Genomic DNA, 24,550 nt, shown 5'->3' with positions numbered 1-24,550 from the left:
TTTAAGGCAGTAATGATGAAAGCAGTCATTTTTAAGTTATAGAAGTTGGCTGCTGTTGCCTAAGCTTTATAAAAGCTGAGAAAGAATGTTCCATTTTGTGTCTTCCTGGAGGTGCCTAGCATTAGAATTATTTTTAAAGAGGAGCACTCTAAAGCTTACACTGTAGTCACCACCTCATCTAGGGTGTTCCACAAGGCTCCATCCTTTTTCTTCTCCTTTTCAATCTGCTTCTTGATTCCAACCATAATAGTGGTTTTTTCCTTTGCTGCGCCTTTTTATTGGAATTCACTCCTACTAGACATTTGTGCTGAAACCTTTCAAAACAAAACTAAAGAGTTCTGTTTTTGCTAATGCCTTTTCTGCAGAGTAAAAATCGCTGTCGCTCTCTGTCCCCTTCCCTGTCCTACCCCTCTGTGTCTCAACCTTTCTATTCTGTCTACTTTCTTGTAAAACTTTGTAGTTCCATTCCTTTTCTCAAACTTGTTTTGATTTTATTGTAAACCACCGAGAGCTGCCAGTCACTCATGGCGGTATAGCAAATTCAAATAAACTATAACCATAGATGATCCCCGGTGTTATAACTTGGTGTTTTGTTTTGGCTTAATTATCCTTGTAAATGTGTTACAAGTACCAGGCAGTTATCAGCTTTTCTGGATTCAGTAGGCTCTCAGTCACATCCTTCTGACCCAATAACTGTCCACTCCATAGAAGTAATGTCTCACGTTTGCTTCTGTTAGGTTATATTTTAATATTATGTTGTCATTTCCTGATTTTTCTTCCTTGTTCCTCTCCTTTAGCTTGTGGACTGTATTGAGGGGGCATTTTTCTTTTTCCTATTTATTTTAAGGGGCATTTTTGATATGACATCTCAAGTCGGATTTTGGATATTTTACACTAAACACCCCAAATGCAAATAAGAAATATGGCCGTTTTTGAAACAGCAAAATGTCTCCCCCCCCAGCAAAAAAATGACCACATGCAAGATATTTTCGTGCTTCGTGCATTTATCTTTTGGGCTATTTTTGGGAAAAGAAAAAGTCCAAGTGAAAAACTTAGAAAATCAAGCCATTGGGATGTGGGAGGAGCCAGCATTCTTAGGACCTGGGATGTCCCTAGGGTGAGGAGCCACACAGACATCCCAGCAGAGCAGTGGGAGCATCATAGGGGGCACTGCAGTGGACTTCATATAAAAGCTTTCAGGTACACATCTCAACGTTACCCTCTTATACTGTATGCTGAGTCCTCCAGAACCCACCAAAAACCTACTGTACGCAACTGTACACCACTGCAGTAGTCCTTATGGGTGAAGGGGTCACCTATATGTGGGTACAGTAGGTTTTGGGGGAGTGTGGGAGAGCTCTCACTTTCCACCACAAGTGTAAGGTAGAGTGGGATATGGGCCTGGATCTTCCTCTCTGTAGTGTGCTGCACTGATACTACACTACTCCAGGGACATGCTTGCTGCTCTAATAGACCTGGCTATAACATCTGAAGCTGTCATAGAGGTGCTGGCAAGTAATATTTTTAATCATATCTTTGGGGGGTGGGAGGGGATCAGTGACCACTGGGGGAGTAAGGGGAGATGATCTCTAATTCCCTTCAGTGGTCATTTAGGGCACCTTTTTGTGTCTTATTCGTTCTTTAAAAAAACAGGTCTAGTCCAAAACGTGAAAGTTTCACCCTAGTTCAGTGGTTCCCAAATCTGATCCTGGAAGCACCCCAGCCAGTCAGGTTTTTGGGATATCTAGCATGAATATTCATGAGAGAGATTTGCATTCATTGGAGGCAGAGTATGAAAATATCTCATGAATATTCATGGTAGATATCCCAAAAACCTGACTGGCTGGGGTGCCTCCAGGACCAGGTTTGGGAACCACTGCCCTAGGTGTTTTCATTTTGCTACATTATGGCTGTAAAATGTCCAAGTGTTAGGAACACCGTAAACCCACCCCTGACACTTGCCCTTGCAATTTGGACGCACTGCAGACTAGTTGCATAGATAAATATCTGCGAAATAGGTTTCAAGATAGGTTTAGAAAATACCGATTTGGACGTTTTGAGAAGAAATTCATCCAAATACTGCTTTGACACTTTTTGCAACATTTTTGTGTTTCGAAAATGAGCCCATTGGTTATACTAGGGTTGTTGTAGTATTTTTGACCCCTCTTGTTTTCTGTATCAAGATGTTTTTTGTCTTGAATGTAATCTCAAATTTATAAATAAAGTGTCACTGTTCATTTTAGAAGGTTTATGGCTGCTTATAGGTTTGATATACTGTTCTCAATAAACATGTCAGAAGGGAAGGTTGAAAATTTGTAGTGGACTGGTTGATGCTCTGACAGTAGAAAGGCCAAATGTCAAGAAGTTTTAAAGAACCATTGAACTCGGGTGCAACCATTAAGTGTGGGACTACTTAGGATCACTTGATTTATTTTCCTAGTTAGATAGGAGAGAGCAAAGTGATCTTTCATAATTGACAACACCCACTGAGAAAGAGGGTAACTTGCATAATAGGACAATCCCCATGTAGCAGAGAGAGGTAGTTTATTTATGTTAAATCTATTTTATTGATTACAAATAATAAACCAACTATAGGCAACAAAAACATCAGATTGCAAAAACATGTAATATCAGCCAGGAACCCACAGAATTTCTTCATTGTCACCCCCTTATTATCCTAATGTCCCACACAGTATGGTACCTAACAAGTGATCTCCCTCTGCCCAGCCCACCTTACCAACCCGATAAATCCCACAAAGACAATGTGCATAGCCACATATTTCAGAAGAGTAAACAAGAACTAGGAAGAAACTAAGGACAAAATAAAGGACCACCTTCCTACGATTCGCAAGCAAAATGGGGAGAACAAAAATAACAAGAATTTGCATGAGAGAGTCTGGGAAATCAAGAGGTGTAGACTAACTAGTTCTGCCTATTAGTCCAAGACACAAAGAAGTAGCTGCTTAAGTTAAACATTAGCTGGGAGATTTTGAAGAACTGCCTTCACTGAAGTAAAAATAAGTGTGTTTAACCATCATAGGCAACCTTAATCGCGCCTGATAAAGTAATGCATTTGAAATCTTCCAAGCATGTAACAACACATAGAGGAACAAAAGCTTTCTGTTGGGTGTGCACTTTGACAGTATATCATGGAAACAGAGGACTTTCCGATTTATCATATTCCAAATTCTTCCTTTGACATAGAGCCTTTAGAATAATCTGCTTGTGCACCAGATGGAAAACATGGAACACAGCCACAAAAGGGTGTGCGGTATCACCACTCTTAAAACCTATCATTTGGGCCCACTCAGTTTTAAAGGTATCCTCCAACAACCCCAAATTCAGGATTTTGTGAGCTAAGTCTGCAAATGTCCCACGAGGTCCTCATCCTTCAAAGATTCTGCATTTATAATTCTGTGCAGTATTCTGCTACTTCCTTCATGCCACCCAGCTGCCAAAAATTTCTGAGGAGAAAAATGTGGTATCAAATGTGTAAATGTTGAGGGAAAACCACTGATTAGTCCAAGATTTTTTTTCATAATGTTGCAAACTTGTACTACTGTTTGGTGACTTTTGAAAGATTCATATATTTAAATTTAAAACAAGTGTATGTACATATCTGCTTCCATTTTAAGTACAAATGAAGCCCTGCATTATGTGTATAGGAGCAAGTTCACATCTGGCTCTGCCTTGCCTTCAGCTCCACTTTTCTTTTTCTACAAATTAAGCCCTGGCCACACATTAAAAGGCTTGGGGAAAGAGACAGGCTTTCACTTGCTTCCTAAGGTGGAGGTAGGTGAGTTCAGCATGGCCGTTCTGGGAGTGAGTTCCATAGTGTAAGGGCTACTCCTGAGAGCGTTTGCTGGTGAGTTTCACATTATGCAGTTTCCTTTGAAGGTATAGATGGTGATGCGTCTTGAGAGGACCTTCAAGGTGTGTAGAAAGCTAATTTATTCTTTAGGTACTCGGGGGCAGCTAATACTCAAAGCTTACTGCGCTAGCAACGTCTGATTTAAACTGGTTCTACCCAGTCGTGCAATCATGTTATTCAGCGTATAATTCACAAAGGGGTGCTGCATGGTTTTTATTGTTCGGGGTAGCGGCTAGTCCTATGCAAATGTATTACAGACAGCTCATTAGTATTAAAATGAGCATTCCGAGTGATGCATAGAAAGGAGCACCTGCCTTTAACGTGGAAAATTTTCTGTCTGGTCTGGAGGCCTCATGTGAGGAAGACTTCTGGAAGCAACAGTTTGCTTGTATTTTTCAATAGCAAAACTTGTCGGAGAGCAGAGAACAGCTTACAGGGGCAGAGAAACAGCTGGGGAGTGGCTTTCAGCAAGATGATTTTTTTTCTTTTTTCAATAGCAAACTGTCCCAGAGCACCAGAGCAGAGAACAGCTTAGGGGTGGAGAAACAAGCAGACAGCCTATCAGCTAGGGGGGGATTTCAGCAAGAAGTAGATTCCCAAGTGAAATGGAGGGACAGAGGGAAGACAAGCTGCAGGAGGAAGGTTGAGCCAGCACCAGAGCACTGCAAGGGAAAGGAGACGGGAGGATGTTGGACAGTGGAGCCAGCAAGTACTGAAAGGGAAAGGTAAGAGTACACTAGTCCTACCACATGCGCAGAGCAGGGACAAGTTACTGAGAGAGTGTTCTGCACATGTGCTAGGTGCTTTTCCTACCAAGCTGCTCACTAAAATTGCGTGCAACTCATTTGCATGCTTTTTTCCTTTGAGCATCGCTCGCTATTTCCAAGTTGGTAAGTTCTACTGAGAATCTAAACGTACGCAGTTTTTAATGGGGACTTTGTGCATCTGGCCCTCAGGCTTATGTTGCCTGAGTGCCTTGAAATCGGTGTTGAATTTTGACCCTGTAAGTTATGGTAGCCAATTTTTGTTATGATAGCAAAAAATATGAGACAAGGTTTGTGTGTGTTGGGATGCCATGCCTTGTCTTATTCTTTCTTAATATGTGGCTTTTGATGTTAGCTTTTCGATTGGCTGCAACATAGTGTCATACCCATCTGTCTAGGTCTTTGTAGCCAGTCTGATTCCAAAGCTGTATGAGATTTTATGGATTGTAGATTGAATTTCATTTTCAGTCTTATGTAGTAATCTTTGCTGATCTTTATTTTTTAGCAGCGTTTATATTTGTCGCTCCTAGATATTTACATACCTTCCTGTTCAAGTTCTTCTACATTTATCTTCTTAGAGGTTTTTAGTTTTCTGGTAAGGAAGGTTTCCTTTGCTCAATTGTTGAGATCAAGTCATTCTGATGCCTGAGAAATTCTTCATTACTCACGGTACAAATTCAGATTATCCTTAAATTATGTTCATTGTTACCAGAGGGGTCCTTGGTGTTTCTCAAATTAAAGCTAAATCCATAGCAAATGAGTTAATAAAGGTACTGTTTGGTTTCAAAACAAGAATGGTGAAAGGGATTCTCCCTGAAATATTCCTTGCTAGATCTAGGTGTTAAAAATGACAAGTTGTACTTCATAAATCTGATGAAATGTAGCCTTATGCATTTTTGAAGTTTAAGCTTGCTATAGTTTACCACTTCTGGGTTCATTCTGTATGTTTCAAAATAGGGTTGTTTTTTTTACAAGATCCCACGTTTCTGGATGATTTTATGGTCTAGCCATACTATACTGAGGTTTCATTATTTTACAATTCCTCATGATCTTTGTTCAGCACCCACTGTTCTTTGACTTCTATTTTATTGCACTTCTGTTCTGCTGCCCTGTTTAGAATATATAATCACAAACGTATGTAAGTCTCATGCTGAATAACTTAAAATCTTAAGTTGTGAGTAGTTTTGGATACATCAGTTGGGTCTGTTTGGAAGAACACTTCTTCCAAACAGACCCAACTGTCATGTTAACCATTGTGGTAATGGCTGCCTGAACCTCTTTCTAGTTTATCAATTTTGGTCGACAAATATTTAATGTTTAAGGCAAAAGTTGGGCACTCCATCAGCCAGGACGTTTCTCATCCTAATTTCCAAGTTCTCTAGTTGAGTAACAAAGAAAGCACTGATATCTTGGACATGTGGAAAAACAACATATTTCAGTGGAAATCAGTTGCACTGAACAAAATATTAGTCATAACATGTTGTAAGGGAACACCATGTGGAGTAGAACAACAAAGAAAAGAAACCGAAAATAAGGCAGAGCAAAAACCCAGATGATAATATAAAGCAGGGTGAAACTGATTTCTTTTGTTGCAGCCTAATTTTTTCCCCCTGTTATTAATGTATGATTTGGCTTTGCAGTTCATGGTTTAGTTTCCTTACTGTGTTTTATACTTACTGTTTTGCAGTTAAGCTAGATGTTCTTTTGTGCAGTTTCTTTCATGGAGATTTTGTTTTGAGTGAATTTGTTTGGTTGATGCTCACTTTGTGTATTTTTTTTTCAGCCTGTTTCGAAGGGGGCTTCTGGTTTTGTATGTTGGGCCCGGGGTTTCATGGAGTTAAGTGCCATGGGTAACCACCTTGAGCTGATCGAACACCTAAAGCAGTATTCCTCCCAGGGGTACAGCCTACCCCTCCTGCTTTTCCCCGAGGAAGAAACCACCAATGGCAGGGCTGGCCTGCTCAAGTTCAGGTAACTGAGCTCACTCCAGGATAGAGTTGGACTTTTCTATTGGACTTTACCAGCTTACAGTAAACTATAGGTCAAAATTGTTTTTTAAAAGGAGAGGGTGAAAAAAATCAGCCTTCTACCTGAGGCTAGTTAAGTGTTTTTGTTCAGGTGAGGTTGTAAAACACTTGCTCGGTGCTTCGGCAACCATAGTATTTTGGGCTAAATTACTGGAGAATAATAGAATATAATCAAGGGGAATACAGATGGGAAGAAACATGCAAAAGTTCTCTTTCTAGAGAAAGGTACCTTGTAAACTTCTTCCCCATGTTAACCCAAAGGTAATAAGGCATGATCCCACCCCACTGTTCTGGGATGTAAAGGAATAGTCAGTGGTGACAAAAATATTTGTCATGCAGCAGGATATTTGGAGTACCACTGTAAATGGCATGCCAAGTATCTTTTATGAGGATATGTGTATATGTTGAATGTCAAACACAGCAGTGTGAAGTGAAAGCTACCAATGCAGGGGATTCCAGATGGCTTTTTCCTGAGAACCTAACCCAGACCAAGGATCTTAATTAAAATTAAACTTCAGACATATCCCTCCCGGGTTTTTGTATGAGTGTAATACGAGCTACTCGCAAGTCACTGTGTTTCATTTGCAAATCATATAGTGCCTGATAATAAACTTGGGTGCAGAAGTAAAGGCCCAATAAAATTCAGCTGTATAAAATCGGGCCTAGGGATCTTAGTAGGTGAGGCAGCTAGTATGTCTTTGATCTCCTTCACCACAATGGGCTTCTTAAATTTCAAACTTGGCAGTGCTTTTTTTTGAGGTTTTAAACACATCCAATGTCACTCCTGACACTCGCTTCAGACTGGAACAGCGAGGTATGAAATTTTTCAAAGCTATTTGAGAATCGTGCTAAGGTAACCCCATCTCATCCCTGTGAGTAATGAGCTGTTGCCTGTGCCCTTTCAAAAATGAGCTAATAGCTGGCCTCCCTTATCTTCCAGCATATTAATGGCCAGATGTTTTAATAAAAATAACCTGACCTGCTTGCTGTCTCAACAGCTTATTGTACAAGTATTTGTGCTTAAAGCCCACCTCTTCAAAGCTGCCTTCGGCACCTAACTCTTACCTTCTGGATATCCAGACTGCCCCAATTTGACTGCCCCTATCGAACTGACTATTCACTTGTCCTTTAGATTGTAAGCTCTTTGAGCAGGGACTGTCCTTTTATGTTAAATTGTACAGCGCTGCGTAACCCTAGTAGCGCTTTAGAAATGTTAAATAGTAGTAGTATAGTAATTTTGAGTATAATCTAATGTCTGATTTTGATATATTGACTCTCCAAAGACCTGATTTCCTGATCTAAATTATTAGGGTTTTTTAGGTCCTGTTTATTGGCTATTCCTTTTGGCAGAAAAATCTCTCCCCGAGAGAGGCCTAGCTTCTCACACCAATTTGGGATGAATATAATCTTAATTCTTCCTCTGGAAGAAGTCTGATTTGCACCTGCGAGTTTTGACATTTACATTAGTCTAACAGCCTATTATTAAAGTAACAGTATGAAGCTGTAAACAATCTGAGTGTTACGTTCCTCACCTGATTCCAGGCCTGCGCGTCTGATTTGCTGGCGAGGTGCGGTCCGGCAGAGCTAGCCGGCTTTTTGATGTTTCTCCAGGATGGGTCTGTTTCAGTTTCCCAAGTCTGGCAGCCGTCATTTGGCTTGGAGCACGGGCAGTGGCCATCTTGGCTAGCTCAGGAGGGGACGGCCATCTTGTATAAACAAGATCAGGAAGGAGCTCCATATTTGGTCTTGGGAGGAACTCCTATGGGGGCAGCCATGTTGGCTTCACCTGAGTTTGGTTTGCTCAGATTGCTCCACTATTTAAAGCACTGCCTCCAGGCCTTCATTGCTTTGGCCTCATTTGTTCTGAGGAGTTGCTGTCGGAGTGCTGTTCACCGACTTCCTTCAGTTCCTGTTTTCCTGTGTTCCAGACCTTGGCTAGTTTTCTCGGATTTCGCTTGTTTGCTGCCTGCCTTGACTTTGGACTGAATTGACTATTCTTTGCCTGTTGGAGTACTGGTTCTGGACTGTGTCTGTTTCCTGCTATCCTGGTCAGCGGCTGTGCAACCCCGCCGGTTCCTAAAGTCCTGGTGGCCGCCTGCAGCTGGGGGCTCAACTCCCGGTGAACGGTGGTCGCTTCCCAGGTGAAGCTAGGAGTTGTCTGGCTGCCTGACCGAGTGCGGTGTCACTCCATCTCTGCCATGCTCACTCGGGGCACAGGGGCTCACTACTACCGGGTCATATTACTGAGAATGCCAGTTGAAAGAAAATAGCTGCATGGTTGGATATGTGAACTGAATGGGTCTTGACATTAATAACAAATGGCTTGGTGTACTGTAGTAAAACATGGCTCATAAATAGGCCTTTCCTTGTCATCAAGCAGATGAATCCATTACGAGTGGGTTGTGTCCAACCAGCAGGGGGAGATAGAGAGCACTGAAAAACCATAATGCCTCATGGCCAGCTAGCTCCATCTGCCTCTATCTCCCCAGCAGGGTGGTTGCAGCTTGTTCAAGCTCCTTCAGAAAATCTGCCTGGGGTGGTTCCTGTGCTTTTGCCAGTTGTAGCAGGGGTGTTGTGGCTGATGGTGCCCACTTTAAAGGCAAATAGGTTAGCCCTTTCCCTGCCTTATCCGGCCCCCGATGTGGAAATAGACAAATAGGCAAGCCCTGTCCCTGTCTTTGCCCACGCTGTGGATGCAGGCACATAGGTTCGCCCTTTCCCTGCCTTACCCACGCTACTGATCCTCCGGAGTTGGAAATTTGCCTCTTTCGCTGTTGCTTCAAACTTTCCTCACAGCGTTAAAAAAAAAAAAGAGAGGTTTTCTTCTGATTGTGCAGTGTGACCAGAGCTCGGAGACTTGGTCTGGTGAGGTAAGACCATTTTGTAGCTCTTCCGGGGAGGGCCCGCGTTCAGGACGATTTTGAATTCCGCCGCTTTCGGCGATGGCTGCTGAGAAAGTTAAGCGCTGTTCCATTTGTGGCAAGCGCAAATCTTCAGCGGTGCTCTGTAAGGCGTGCTTGTCAGAAGGTAGAGCCGGCCCAAGCATGGCGAGCGATGTTTCTTCCCGCTCCTTGGAGCTGGCAGTGGGCGCCATTTTGGAGCAGCATGGCACGACCCCCGCTGAGGCGGAGGGGTTTGAGCCTGGAGAGGCGCCTCGTGTAGAGGCTAATAAAAGAGCTGTTTCCCCCGGACTGGAACTGGGAGGTTAGGGTGAGCCATTTTCCCCTGAATTTGTTTTATTGCTGCATACATGTTAAAAAGAGCTCTTCCGCAGGGGTCCCCTGTGGCCCTGCTTTCTGTATCCCCTCCAGTGGAGTCTGGCCTTGGATTACCATCAGGCGTGTTTTCCCCTGACAGATGGCCGCAAGAAAAGCGCAGAAGGGTGGATTCCCCTTCAGAGAGTGGCGCTCCCCCCCCTCCCCCCCCCCCCCCCCCCCCCCCCCGTGGTCTGGATGTGAGGACTCTGAGGGGTCTGGCAGGCCTTCGTGGTCTGGAGAGCCAGAAGAAGGTGCAGGATTGCCAGCGGATCCAGATGATCCTTCCGCGGTGAGGATTTTCCACCGCGATGAGCTGCCAGCGCTTATTAATGATGCCTTGCAGGTCCTCTCTATAGAAGACCCTGGGAGTACTGAGACCTCCTCCGGTAATCCGAGGATGGCAAGTACTAAGAAGCCTGCTCGAGCCTTTCCTTTGCATGACTCCATCCAAGAGCTTATCATGGCTCAATGGGCTGACCCCGAGGGGCCTTTGAAAGTCGCCAGAGCTATGGGGCAATTATACCCTGTAAGTGAGGAGCATTTGGCGCGCCTAGCAGTGCCTAAAGTGGATGCCCTAGTCATGGCTGTGACAAAGAAAACTACCCTCCCAGTGGAAGGAGGAGTTGAAGGACATGTAGGACCGTCGCCTGGAGGCAGCTGTGAAACAGTCCTTTGAAATTTTCAGGCCTATCCTTATGGGCATCTGCATGCAGCTGCTACGCTGCCTGAGCCTGCCTCGCTTGGTTACAACAGGCAGTGGAACAGCCCAGAGATGGAGCGTAGCCGCGAGGTGGCACTGCGGATGGAGTCGGGCTTGTCATTTTTGGTTGACGCCCTTTATGATCTGGTCAGAGCTTCGGCTAAACAGATGGCTGTAGCGGTGGTGGCTTGCCGTCTTCTGTGGCTACGGCATTGGGCAGCTGACATGGCCTCTAAGCAAAGGTTGGTGAAGTTGCTCTTTCAAGGCCTTCTCCTGTTTGGTGAGGAGTTGGAGAAAATTGTGAAAGGCCTGGGGATGCCAAACCCCAGCGCTTACCCGAGGATAGGCCGCGGCCTTCTTCCAAGGGTCAGGCAGTTCCCTCCTCTTACAGACCTTGCTTCCGTGAAGCTAGAAGGTACTGCCCAGGGCGTTTTGCTGGGTTCACTTCACGTGGCCATTCTCAGCAGAGGAACTCCTTTCGCTTGGACAAACGTTCCGCAGCAGCAGGCTCAAGACCTGGAGTTCAAGGGCGACACTCTGAATGATGGTGCGCCAGCCCCCTCCTCGATTCCTGTGATAGGAGGACTACTTTCCCTGTTTCTCGAGGAGTGGGCCAAGATTACCTCAGATCAGTGGATCTTGGACCTGATTAAAGAAGGCTACAGAATAGAATTCAATGCCCCGATAAGAGACATGCTTGTGGAGTCCCGATGCAGTTCTGCTGCCAAATGGGCAGCGGTAGAGGAGACCTTACAAGGCTTGAGTCACATAGGGGCGGTTTTCCCCGTGCCTCCCGCCGAATGCGGGTCTGGCCGTTACTCCATTTACTTCGTGGTGCCGCGAAAAGGAGGGTCTTTTCGGCCTATCCTAGACTTAAAAGAAGTCAACAAATCTCTGAGCGTGCGGCATTTTCACATGGGAACCCTGCGCTCCGTCATAGCGGCAGTACAGCCAGGAGAGTTTCTCACGTCTCTGGACCTGAAAGAAGCTTACTTGCACTTATCAATTTGGCCCCCGCACCAGAGATTTCGGCGTTTTGCAGTGATGGGAAAACATTTCCAGTTTCGGGCCTTGCCATTTGGCCTTGCCACAGCTCCCCAAACCTTTTCCAAGGTAATGGTGATAGTAGCTGCTTTTCTCAGGCAAGAGGGTATCCGGGTTCACCTGTACCTAGACGACTGGCTCATCAGAGCAGACTCTGCAGAAGAGTCATCAGGTTACAGCCTGAGTGGTCTCAGTACTGCAATCTCTGGGCTGGGTCGTCAATATAGCCAAAAGTCACCTGACCCCCTCTCAATTTCTAGAATATTTGGAGGTCCGGTTCGACACAGCCTCGGGCATGGTCTTCCTACCCGAGCAAAGGTGGTGCAAGCTTCAGAACCAGGTCCGTCTGCTCCTGAGGATGCCTCGCCCGCGAGCTTGGGACATAGTCCAGCTGTTGGGGTTGATGACGGCCACTTTGGAAGTGGTGCCTTGGGCGAGAGCGCACCTGAGACCTCTGCAGTGTTCCCTGCTTCAATGGTGGTCTCCACTATCTCAAGATTATCAATGCAGACTCACGTGGCTCCCTGCGGCCAGGCTCAGTATGGAGTGGTGGCTGTCAGACAGCATGCTGCGGCGAGGAATGCCGCTAGCGCTCCCTGATTGATGCCTGGTGGTAACAGATGCCAGCCTGAAGGGCTGGGGCGCACATTGCCAGGAAGACGTGACCAGGGTCTTTGGACATCCAAGGAGTCTGAGTGGTCCATCAATCGCTTGGAGTTAAGTGATTTTCCAGGTGCTTCTGGCCTTTCAATTGACTCTGGAAGGATTGGCTGTCAGAGTTCTGTCAGACAACACGACAGCAGTGGCCTACATAAATCGCCAAGGAGGCACTCAGTGCATTGCACTAGCAGCGCAGGCCGCACAGATTTGCCACTGGGCCGAGCTTCATCTGCAGTTTCTGTCAGCAGCTCATATTGCAGGTCAGAGCAACGTGCGAGTCGATTATCTGAGCAGGAATTAAATTGACCCAGTGGAGTGGGAACTTGCAGACGAAGTATTCCTGCAGATATGTGCCAAATGGGGAAAGCCCGTAATGGATCTTATGGTGTCAAGCACAAATGCCAAAGTCCTGTGCTTCTATAGCAGACGGAGAGATCCTCGCTTGCAGGGTTGGATGCCTTGGCTCAACCCTGGCCTCAGGGCCTCCTGTATGTGTTCCCTCAGTGGCCCTCGATAGGGCGAGTACTCCTGCGGATTCGGCTACATCAAGGAGAGGTGGCTCTCATTGCCCCGGATTGGCAATAAATAAATAAATGCTGGTGGAGGCTCCCCTGCCGTTACCTCTGGTACCGAACCTGTTGTCACAGGGCCCGGTGACCATGGAGAACGTCTGCCGCTTTGGTCTTACAGCATGGCTATTGAGAGGGCGCAATTGAGAGACAAGGGATATGCCAGTAAAGTCATTTCCACTCTCCTTCAGGCCCACAAGCGTTCCACTTCCGTGGCTTATGCCAGGATTTGGCGCTAATTTGAGGCTTGGTGTGCTTCTGAAGCGATCACACCCATGCGGGCTACTGTCTCACCGATACTTGACTTTTTGCAGGATGGTGTACAAAAAGGCTTGGCCTATAATTCCCTGCGTGTTCAAGTGGCAGCCTTAGCATGTTTTTGAGGGAAGGTCGCTGGCTTCTCTCTGGCTGCTTGCCCGGATGTGACACGGTTTCTCAGAGGGGTGCTTTGGCTCCATCCTCCCGTGCGGGCTCCGTGTCCGGCCTGGAACCTGGGGTTAGTTTTAAAGGCCCTTCAGTGTTCGCCCTTCGAGCCGCTTAGGCGAGCTTCGGAGAAGGATGTGACCTTAAAGACGGTCTTTTTGGTCACCATGACATCGGCGAGACGAGTATCTGAGCTCCAGGCGCTGTCCTGTCGAGACCCATTTCTGCAATTCTCAGAGTCCGGAGTAATGGTACGTACGGTGCCTTCCTTCATCCCTAAGGTGGTTTCAGCGTTTCACCTAAACCAGCCTATTTTCCTGCCCTCCTTTTCTAAAGAGGAGTTTCCAGAAGCCTATGTGCAGTTGCACCTTCTGGATGTGCGAAGGGCTCTGTTGCAATATCTGCGCATGTCAAATGCCTTCAGGACCTTGGACCATCTTTTTGTTCTTTTGTCAGGTCCGCGCAGAGGGTCTCCAGCGTCTAAGGCCACTATAGCCCGTTGGCTCAAAGAAGCTATCTTTTCAGCATATCTGCTATCTGGCCGGCCTCCGCCTGAAGCCTTTAAGGCACATTCCCCAAGAGCGATTTCCTCTTCTTGGGCTGAAACTGGAGCACTCACTCTTCAAGAGATATGTAGTGCAGCTACTTGGGCATCGAAGCTCTCTTTTGCCCGACATTACAGGCTGGATGTGGCTGCCTGGAGAGACGTGCATTTTGGAGCACAAGTGCTGGCGCGTGGTGTGGCTTGTTCCCACCCTATCTAGGGATTGCTTTGATACATCCTACTCGTAATGGATTCATCTGTTTGATGACAAGGAAGGGAAAATTAGGTTCTTACCTTGGTAATTTTCTTTCCTTTAGTCATAGCAGATGAATCCATGAGCCCTCCCTCAGTGGTTCAATGTGTGATTCATGTTACTTTTATGTTCAGTTTTTTCCTGTAGATATGTTCCCTCATTGGGAGAAGTTGGAAAACAGTCTTCAGGATTTCTGTTCAGTTACAGGAGGATGAGTTCATTCCCTCCTTTGAATTATAGCTCCAGTTTTGGGGCGTTCATCCGCTGTGAGGAAAGTTCATGTTATTATGCTTTGCGATGTTACACTGCTTTGGAAGCTTCAAATACTGAAGAGGCAGGTGGAGCTAGCTGGCCATGAGGCACTATGGTTTTTCAGTGCTCTCTATCTCCCCCTGCTGGTTGATGGACACAACCCACTCGTAATGGATTCATCTGCTATGACTAAAGGAAAGAAAATTACCAAGGTAAGAACCTAATTTTTCCATTTAAACCCTTAGGTTTTACAGATGCCAACTTATAAATCCATCATTGTTCTCTATAGTACAGACTCTGCAGGTGTTACCACATAGATCACTCGGTCGTAGTCCATTGAATGTTGCCGACAGTGATTATTGTAACCTATGGTTAACCAATGGAGCAGTTCATTTCCTTTGTAATCAAACTTTTATGTTCCATTTTAATCTTAACTTTGTATTTCTAGTCATGCATCCAGTATAAGTTCACACGGACAAATGATGGCATATATTACATAACCTTTTTACAATCGGTTTGATCCATTCTCCAAATTATTTCTCTGGTGGTTTCTAAGTTACCCTACAAAGTGGAGGTATACCAAGGGCAATCTCTACAGGCTTGGTGACCCTCATTTGAGGATCTTTATTCCTAGTTTCATGTTTGCTGCCCAGAAGTTCTTCTAAATTTCTTCAACACTAAGGAATCGATGGTCTCTCTCTGAACTCAAAATACTCGATCTACTGGCCAAAAACGATGGATTTCAATGATAAAAAAAAGTTAGCAAATAAGTTAAATTAGTTAATATAGTGGATGTAAAGATATACAAGATGGAGATCAATTGAGTACTACATTGTTTCAAAATTCAGTTGATGCAATATTTTTTTTTTTGTTTTGATCCATTTTAGATTAAAAAGCGATTCCTATGACTCAAGTTTTCATCTTAAACATATTTTTTATGCAAGATTTAAAATGTTCTAAAGAATTTTGTTCAGTTGAATATCAATATGGATATCAAGTGAAAATTTTGAAACAAGCTTACAAATGAGCAAGATTTATTAACCAAGTTTCTCTTTTGAAACCTGGAGAACACACTATTTCTATGCAGTAGCATTCTTTTTATTTTGACAAATAACTCATACTTGGACCTCATCTGAAAAAGAACCTGGTTTTGTTTTTTTTTAGTGGGGGGGGAGGGAGGACCTTTGGTACCAGCTGAAACCCAGCATCTATTTTTCTCTCTCCCCTACTAGGGACATATATGAAGCTACTATATTCTTTAGCATGGCAATTTACATCAGATTTTTCCTTTTGCTAATCTTAACGCCTGCAAACCAGTTTAACTGGAAATTGCTACTGATGTAAAAAAAAAAATTGCTAAATTTATAACATGCTTTTTTACTTCCCTTTACTACTGAATTTTTACTCCAGCTCGAGTCTGGAGTGAAGATTCTGAGAGCAAAAAGGGTCATTTGAGGTGCGATGTGTAGCGCTTCACACCTCCAATAACCCTGGCCAGGAAAGATCCCTGATCATCTTAATCACCGATTACTTGCCTGTGGTGCCACAATGTTGCAAAATGACAACACTTAGTTCCTAATTATGCATCAAAAAGTGCTGCTAGTGGTCGGCCTGTTAAGTAAGATAGGTTGCCATAGATCACAAGGGGCCAGGTGTAGCCATGTGCTTGACAGGAAAGGAGAAAAACGCCTGACAGAAAAAGGAGGCAGCTTACTGTAGCAGGGTGTGCTGTGTTTTCTGTAATCATACATTTTTATAATGCAGTGCATGCCATTAGTTTACTGCATCGAGAGTAACACTTTACTCTCCGAGGAGAAGCAGGCTGAATAATCCTCACAAGTGGGTCGGCAATCCATGCCGGCCCATGAATGGGCATTCCAGATAGCAGAAATCTTGCTAGAGCCTTCTGGGCGCGACGTGCGCCCAACTGCGCATGCACAGAGTGCCTTCCCGCCCACCGTGCAGCCACGCTCCTCAGTTGTATTTTTTTCTGCATGAGGAGCGGCAGTTCTTTTCTGGCTCCGCTTCTTCACCCGGTAGAGCCTTCAGTGCCTTGCTTTTCCCGCGCTTAGTCTTTCTTTCTTTTTCTTGCATAAAAAAAAAAAGTTCCCCCTTTAATTTCTTAGTTTTTTGTTTGACCCGCGTAAATTTCCTTTCTTTTTGTCACGGCCGTCTTTAGTCCTACTTGGCCAGGTATTCTCTATTTTGTACTTCTTTTTCAAGCACCATCGCGTTTTTTGATATGGCTAGGGCAGTCTTCTCTTCCATGTCATCGAAGACTCCCAGTGGCTTCAAACGCTGTTCTCAGTACAACTGGACCATCGCAGGCACTGATACTCATTCGTGGTGTATTCACTGCCTTGGGCCAGGCCATAGCCCAGCTCGTTGTGCCCTTTGTCTTCGTATGAAGAAAAGGACTCAACTGGCTCGAGAAGCCCAGAGAGAGAAGCTTTTTGGGGCTCGGTCCGGTCCTTTGGCATCGGCATCGAGGTCATTGGCATCTGCATCGAGATCTGTAGTGGAGGTAGGCATGGCTACTGAGAGACCCCGACACTGGGAGCAGTGAGGCATCGAGTGGGACTCCACCTGCCTTGAGGCCTCCTGCTAATCAGGCCCCCCGGGACCGTCCATCGTTGGACCCGACCCCGAGGAGATGTGGGAATATGATGTCCTCGTCGGCACCGAGGAGCCTCGGTGAGGTGCATCGAGTGAAGGCTAAGAACACCAACCCCATTCTCCCTCAATGCATGGTGCTGGGAGCTCCAGGGCGCTGCGGGCATCGGCACCTGAGAAGCATTGGCCCTGTAGCCTTTTCCAGTGGCGGCTCTTGATGAGCGCATTCGGTTGGGAGGGAGGTTGATATTTTTTCACCAAAGGTGGCTTCTCATAACCTCTGACCAGTGGGTTCTTCAAATAGTCCAGTTAGGATACACCCTCAATCTGGAATCCAAACCTCCAAATTGCCTACCGAGAACTCATTCATTCAGCTCTCCGCACAAGCAGGTACTTGCAGAGGAACTCTCCCCTTCTGTAGTCAAACCCGTTCCACCAGGAGAAGGGCTGGGATTCTATTCCAGGTACTTCCTTGTGTCCCAATCCCCTAGACCTAAGGACCCTGAACAAATTCCTGGTCTGAGAAAAGTTCAGGATGGTTTCCCTGGGCACCCTTCTTCCCATGATTAAGGAAAACGATTGGTTATGCTTTCTGTACTTGAAGGATGCCTATATGCACATCCTGATACTTCTAGCTCACAGGAAGTATCTTCGATTTCGGTCGGGAATGCAGCACTTCCAGTACAGTGTGCTGCCCTTTGGCCTAGTGTCAGCACCCAGAGTGTTCACAGAATGCCTAGCTGTAGTTGCAGCTTCGCTACGCAGACTGGGAGTGCATGTGATCCCTTACATTGACAATTGGCTGGTGAAGAGCACCTTGGAGGACCGTGCTCGGGAGTCCATGCAGAAGATTATTCAGATGCTGGAACTATTAGGGTTCGTAATAAATTAACTCAAGGCCCATCTCACCCCTGTTCAGAAATTGGAGTTCATTGGGGCATTGCTCGACTTGAAGACGGTCCGAGCCTATCTTCCAGAGGCGCGGGCAGACAACCTTCTGTCTCTAGTGTCCAAGGTTTGACCGTCACAGCAAGTCACAGCTCGGCAGATGTTGAGACTTTTGGGGCACATGGCCTCCACAGTTCATGTTACGCCCATGGCATGTCTGCACATGAGATCTGCTCAATGGACCCTAGCTTCTCAGTGGCATCAAGCCACGGGGAATCTAGAAGATGTCTTCCATGTGTCCACCGACTTTGCACATTCTCTTCAGTGGTGGACGATTCGCTCCAATTTGACCATAGAATGCCCATTCCAAATTCCTCAGCCATAGAAAGTGCTGACAACGGATGCATCTCTCCTGGGGGGCGGGGGGGGGGGGGGCTATTGTAGATGGGCTCTACACTCAGGGAGCCTAGTCTCCCCAGGAAACAGATCTTCAGATCAACCTCCTGGAACTCCGAGCTATCTGAAATACTCTAAAGGCTTTCAGAGATTGGCTGTCCAACCAAATTATCTTAATTCAAACAGACAAGCAGGGGGGCACTGGATCTCGCCCTCTATGTCAGGAAATCATCCAGATGTGGGTTTGGGCATACTGTCACGGTATGTTTCTCCAAGCCACTTATCTGGCAGGTGTAAACAACAGTCTGGCCGACAGGCTGAGCAGGGTAATGCAACCTCATGAGTTGTTGCTGAATATGGCCATAGCCCACGAGATCTTCCGAGCGTGGGGCACCACCTTGATGGATCTCTTTGCCACTCAACTAAACCACAAGGTCCCTCAGTTCTGTTCCAGACTTCAGGCCCATGACAGACTAGTGTGAGATGCCTTTCTCCTACATTGGGGAACAGGCCTTCTGTATGCATATCCTCCCATACCTCTGGTGGGGAAGACTTTTTGCTGAAACTCAAGCAAAACCATGATCCTGATTGTGCCATACTGGCTGTGTCAGATTTAGTTCCCTTTTCTTCTGGAGTTGTCCTCCGAAGAACTGTGGAGATTGGAGTGTTTTCCGACCCTCATCACTCAGAACGAGGGGTCACTTCTACATCCCAGTCTCTGGCTCTCACGGCCTGGATGTTGAGAGCCTAGAATTTGCTTCCTTAGGTCTTTTGGAGGGTGTCTCCCGGGTCTTGCTGGCTTCCAGGAAAGATTCCACTAAGAAGTGTTATTCTGTTAAATGGAGGAAGTTTGCCATCTGGTGTGACATCAAGGCCATAGATCCCCTTTCTTGTCTACAAAGACTCTGAGGCATATTTTCAAAGCACTTAGCTTTCCAAAGTTCCATAGGTTTCTATGGAACTTTGGAAGGCTAAGTGCTTTGAAAATATGCCTCCATATCTACCTTCTTCACTTATCAGAGTCTGGTCTAAAGACCAACTCCATAAGGGTTCACCTCAGTGCAATTAGTGCTCATCATCAGTGTGTAGGCTCTGAACAGCCTTTAGTTGTTTCTCTTCATGAGAGGTTTGCTCTTGTCAAAGCCCCCTGTCAAACCTCTGCCACTGTCATAAGATCTCAACTTTGTTCTCGCCCAGCTGATGAAAGCTCCTTTTGAGCCACTGAATTCCTGCCATCTGAAGTACTTGACCTGTAAGGTTGTTTTCTTGGTGGCTGTTGCTTCAGCTCGTATGGTCAGTGATCTTCGGGCCTTAGTAGTGGATGCACCTTATACTAAGTTTCATCACAACAGAGTTCCTACCAAAGGTGGTGTCGGAGTTCCATCTGAACCAGTCAATTGTCTTGCCAACATTTTTCCACCGACCTCATGCCCACCCTGGCGAGAGCAGCTTGCACACCTTTGGACTGTAAGAGAGCATTGGCCTTTTACATGGAGCGGACGACGCCCTTCAAACAGTCTGCCCAGTTGTTTGTTTCTTTCGATCCCAACAGGAGGGGAGTCGCCATTGGAAAACGCATAATCTCCAGTTGGCTAGCAGATTGCATTTCCTTCACTTATGCCCAAGCTGGGCTGACTCTGGAGGGCCATGTCATGGCTCATAATGTTAGAGCCATGGCTGCATTGGTGGCTCACTTAAGGTCAGCCTCCATTGAAGAAATTTGCAAATCTGCGATGTGGCCTTCAGTCCACACATTCACATCTTATTACTGCCTTGAGCAGGATTCCCGATGCGACAGTTGGTTTGGGCAGTCAGTGTTGCAGAATCTGTTTAGGGTATAGATTCCAACTCCACCCCCCTAGGCCCATTTTGTTCTGGTCCAGGCTGCACTCTCAGCTAGTTTTGTATATAGTTTCAGGTTAATCTATGTTATGTCCTCGCCGTTGTGATGCCCAATTGATCAATGTTTATTATTTTGAGTGAGCCTGAATGCTAGGGATACCCCACTTGTGGGGATTATTCATCCTGCTTGTCCTCAGAGAAAGCGAAGATACTTACCTGTAGCAGATATTCTCCGACGACAGCAGACTGATAATCCTCACAAACCCGCCCACTTCCCCTTGGAGTTGTCTTCTCTGTCTTTCTTGTACTCTTAACTGAAGTGAGGAGCGTGGCGGGTGGGAAGGCACTCTGTGCATGTGCAGTCGGACGCACATCGTGCTCAGAAGGCTCTAGCAAGATTTTTGCTACCTGGAATGCCAGTTCCTGGGCTGGTGCTGATCGCCGACCCACTTGTGAGGATTATCAGCCTGCTGTCGTTGGAGAGCACCCGCTACAGGTAAGTATATTCGCTTTCAGCGTGTGTTAAGAAATGGTGAGCAGAAGCTCGGCATACAGTTCTAATGCACAGTTCATCACATTGGCCCTCAGTGTGTGACTGAGACTGTTTAGCTGGTTTTTTTTTTTTTTTTCTTAGGATTGTAGGAATTTTGGGTGAAGCATATTTTGTCACATGTAGCACTGCTGGGTCCAATAGTATAACATTATTAATAGTACTAGAATTATTTAGTAATAATGGTACTTTTCTGGTCTTGTTCTTCCTCCCTTTCTCAGTCTTCACCCCCCCCCCCCCCCCCCCCAAAAAAAAAAAAAAAATCCTTTAGTTCTATTCAGATAATTAAGCTGACCAAACTAACTGTATTTTCTTAAACTGCAAAATGTTTTTCAGCTCCTGGCAATTCTCGATCCTGGATGTTGTTCAGCCAGTAGCATTGCAGGCCCAGAGACCCTTCATAGCTGTGGTGAGTACAGGAGCTAGGAGGGACAATGGGAAGTGTTGATTTTATATTATGCCATGCAGACAAGGTACAGAAAATGTATCCGAGGACAAGCAGGACATTGTTTGAAAGAATTGGTTGACATCATCTGGTGGAATGTAAGAATAACCATATTGGGTCAGACCAATAGTCTATCTAGCCCAGTATCCTGCTTCCAACAGTGGCCAGTTCAGGTTACAAGTACCTGACAAAATTCCTAATAGTAGCAAGATTCATGCTACTGATCCTATGGACAAGCAGTGCTTTTTCCATGTCTATCTCAATAGCAGACTATAGACTTTTCCTCCAGGAACTTGTCCAAACCTTTTTTTAAACCCAGATACATTAAATGCTAATACCACATCCTCTGGCAACGAGATCCAGAGTTTGCCTATTTGTTGAGTGAAAAAAAATTCCTCCTGTTCGTATTTATAGTAGTACCATGTAACTTGAGTGTCCCCTATGTAATTTTTCAAAGAGTTAAAAATCAATTCATGTTTACCCGTTCTACACTAATTAGTAGTATTTTGTAGACTTCTATCATATTCCCCCTCAGCTGTCTCTTCCAAGCTGAAGAGTCCTGACCTCTTAAGCCTTTCCTCATATGAGAGGTGTTCCATCTCCTTAATGATTTTGGTCACCCTTCTTTGAACTTTTCTAATTCTGCATATCTTCCCATTCCTCTTGTGGGGAAGACTTTGCTGAAACTTAAGGAAGACTGCAGGACTATGATCTTAATCTCGCCTTACTGGCTTCAGCGGATCTGGTTCCTCTTCTGGAGTTTCCTCCAAAGAACTGTGGAGATTGGAGTGTTTTCTGACTTATCACACAGAACGAGGGATCTCTTGTACATCCCATCCTTCAGTCTCTGGCCCTCTCGGCCTTGATGTTGAGAGCCTAGAATTTGCTTTTCTCGGTCTGTCAGAGGGTGTCTCCTGAGTCTTGCTGGCTTCCACAAAAGATTCCACTAACAGGTGTTATACTTTTGCCATCTGTTGTGAGGGCAAGGCCCTAGATCCTGTTTGGTGTCCTACACAGACCCTGCTTGAATACCTTCTGCACCTTTCCGAGTCCGGTCTCAAGACCAATTCCATAAGGGTTCACCTCAGTGCAGTTAGTGCTTATCAACATGTAGAAGGTAAGCCCATCTCTGGACAGCCTCTAGTAGTTCGTTTCATGAAAGATTTGCTTTTGTCAAAGCCCCCTGTCAAACCTCTACCCGTGTCATGGGACCTCAGTGTCGTTTTCACTCAGCTGATGAGAGCTCCTTTCGAGCCACTGAATTCCTGCCATCTGAAGTACTTACTACTACTACTACTACTTAACATTTCTAGAGCGCTACTAGGGTTACGCAGCGCTGTACAAATTAACAAATAAGGACAGTCCCTGCTCAGAAGAGCTTACAATCTAAAGGACGAAATGTCAAGTTGGGGTAGTTTAGATTTCCTGAGAAAAGGTGTAGTGATTAGGTGCCGAAGGCGACATTGAAGAGGTGGGCTTTGAGCAATGATTTGAAGATGGGTAGGGAGGGGGCCTGGCGTATGGGCCAAGTACTTGACCTGGAAGGTCATTTTCTTGGTGGCTGTTAATTCAGCTTGTAGGATCAGTGAGTTCCAAGCACTAGTAGTGGATGCACCTTATACTAAGTTTCATCACAACAGAGTATCCTCTTTCCACACACCCTAAGTTCCTAACAAAGGTTGTGTCGAAGTTCCATCTAAACCACTCGATTGTCTTGCCAACATTCTTTTCCTGACCTCATGCCCATCCTTGTGAGAGCATCTTGCACACCTTTTGACTGCAAGCAATCATTGGCCTACTACATGGAGCGGACAAGACCCCACAGACAGTCTGCCCAACTTTGTTTCTTTTGATCCCAACAGGATGAGGGTCGCCATTGAGAAATGCACAGTCTCTAATTGGCTGGCAGATTGCATTTCTTACACTTATGCTCAGGCTGGGCTGACACTGGAGGGTCATGTCAAGGCTCATAATGTCATAGCCATGGCTGCGTCAGTAGCCCACTTGCGGTCAGCCTCCATTGAAGAAATTTGTAAGGCTGTGACTTGGTCAGCCCACACATTCACATCTCATTCCTGCCTTAAGCAGGATACCTGACACCACAGTCGGTTCGGACAGTGTTGCAGAATCTGTTTGGGGTCTAGAATCCAACTCCACCCCACACTAGGCCTGTTTTACTTGATTTGTATATAGTTTTAGGTTGATCTCAGTTATCGCCGTTATGAGACCTAGTTGACCAATGTTTGTTTTCTGTGAGCCTGGATGCTAGGGATTCCCACTTGCGAGAATTAATGCCCTGCTTGTCCTCCGAGAAAGCGATGTTACTTACCTGTAGCAAGTATTCTCCGAGGACAACAGAGCTTATATTCTCACAAACTCTCTCACCTCCCCTAGTTGTCTCCTGTTTTTATTTTTTCTTGCTGTAGTATTTAACTGTGGTAGCTGTACCTGAGCAGCAGGTGAGAAGGCACCCGTGCATGCGCGGTCACCAGTTCCTAATCCGCAACAGAACATGAAGCAAATTGAGGCAAGGCTTACCTTGGCTGAATCTGTTGACTCTGTCCCATTAAACCATGTTTATCTGTGTTCAGTGATTTTGTTCTTTATAATAGTTTCCACTATTTTGCCCAACTCTAATGTCAGGCTTTATCAGTCTGTAATTTCCCATATTACCCCTAGATCCCTTTTAGTTTAAATCTATCTTATATAATCAATATCTCAAATACATAATTGCAATTTTAAAATATAAAGCTATCATTCCAAAACTAGAATGTCACAGAGTATGCAAACCTATATGCCAACTAAGCCCTATCCCCTCAAAATTCCCCTTTACCTTTTCCAACCCCAGGTATTCTGAGACCTATAATCCCCACCTTTCCCCGAACACCTGCCGATTTAACATATTATGAACCAGCAAAAACAATGAGTTGATTTCTTAATAAAAGAAGTTGGGGGGGGGGGGGGGGTTGGAGGTGATTTCTTCTCCAAGTTGTTTAAAATAACCAATTGTACTTGGAACAGGAAGGGTGTCCATGAATAGTGTCTAAATCAGAAGAAATTTCTTTAGATCGTCCTCAAAGTTTGTTCATCCACAGTAACTCATGCATCTGGTTTCTCCATTGCACCAGAGTTGGAGTAGTGAATCCATTGTAGAAGTATGCAGTGTTTAGCAATCAGTGATGCCTTGTGCAAAAACACTCAAGTTTCTGGTGCCCTCTATTATATCCAACACACAGATTTGCAGAGTGGGCTCCCAAGTTCAGCGATACATCCTTCCTAGATTTGTCCAGGCTGCAATCCAAATGTTTATAGGAAGTGTCTGGTGTGCCACACTTAAGACAGGTCCCATCTGTAGGGAGATCCATCTTTTTCATTCTGGAAGGATGGGGTATACTTTTGTAATAAAAGCTTGTAATGGAGTTCTGGTAGTTGAATGCTTTTAGCCAACTGCT

General features: G+C 45.4%; 1 protein-coding gene and 1 long non-coding RNA gene across 2 annotated transcripts in view; one reads left to right on the top strand and one right to left on the bottom strand.

Annotated features, from left to right (window-relative positions):
* Positions 1–24,550, top strand: part of AUP1 (AUP1 lipid droplet regulating VLDL assembly factor) — a 115,826-nt gene that overhangs the window by 8,148 nt on the left and 83,128 nt on the right. The window contains exons 4-5 of the mRNA XM_030190873.1: positions 6,419–6,606; positions 20,990–21,062. Of these exons, the coding sequence (XP_030046733.1) occupies positions 6,419–6,606; positions 20,990–21,062 (261 nt within the window). The remainder of the gene's footprint in view (positions 1–6,418; positions 6,607–20,989; positions 21,063–24,550) is intronic.
* On the bottom strand, positions 19,478–22,701 carry LOC115461206. Its single transcript, XR_003940672.1, has 2 exons — positions 22,637–22,701; positions 19,478–19,511 (listed from the first exon to the last, which is right to left on the bottom strand). It is a non-coding gene; the product is annotated as an uncharacterized LOC115461206 (long non-coding RNA).

This window comes from Microcaecilia unicolor, chromosome 2, assembly GCF_901765095.1.
Source record: "Microcaecilia unicolor chromosome 2, aMicUni1.1, whole genome shotgun sequence".
In the NCBI taxonomy this organism is placed as follows: domain Eukaryota; kingdom Metazoa; phylum Chordata; class Amphibia; order Gymnophiona; family Siphonopidae; genus Microcaecilia; species Microcaecilia unicolor.
This window is presented reverse-complemented; position numbering and strand designations above follow the sequence as displayed.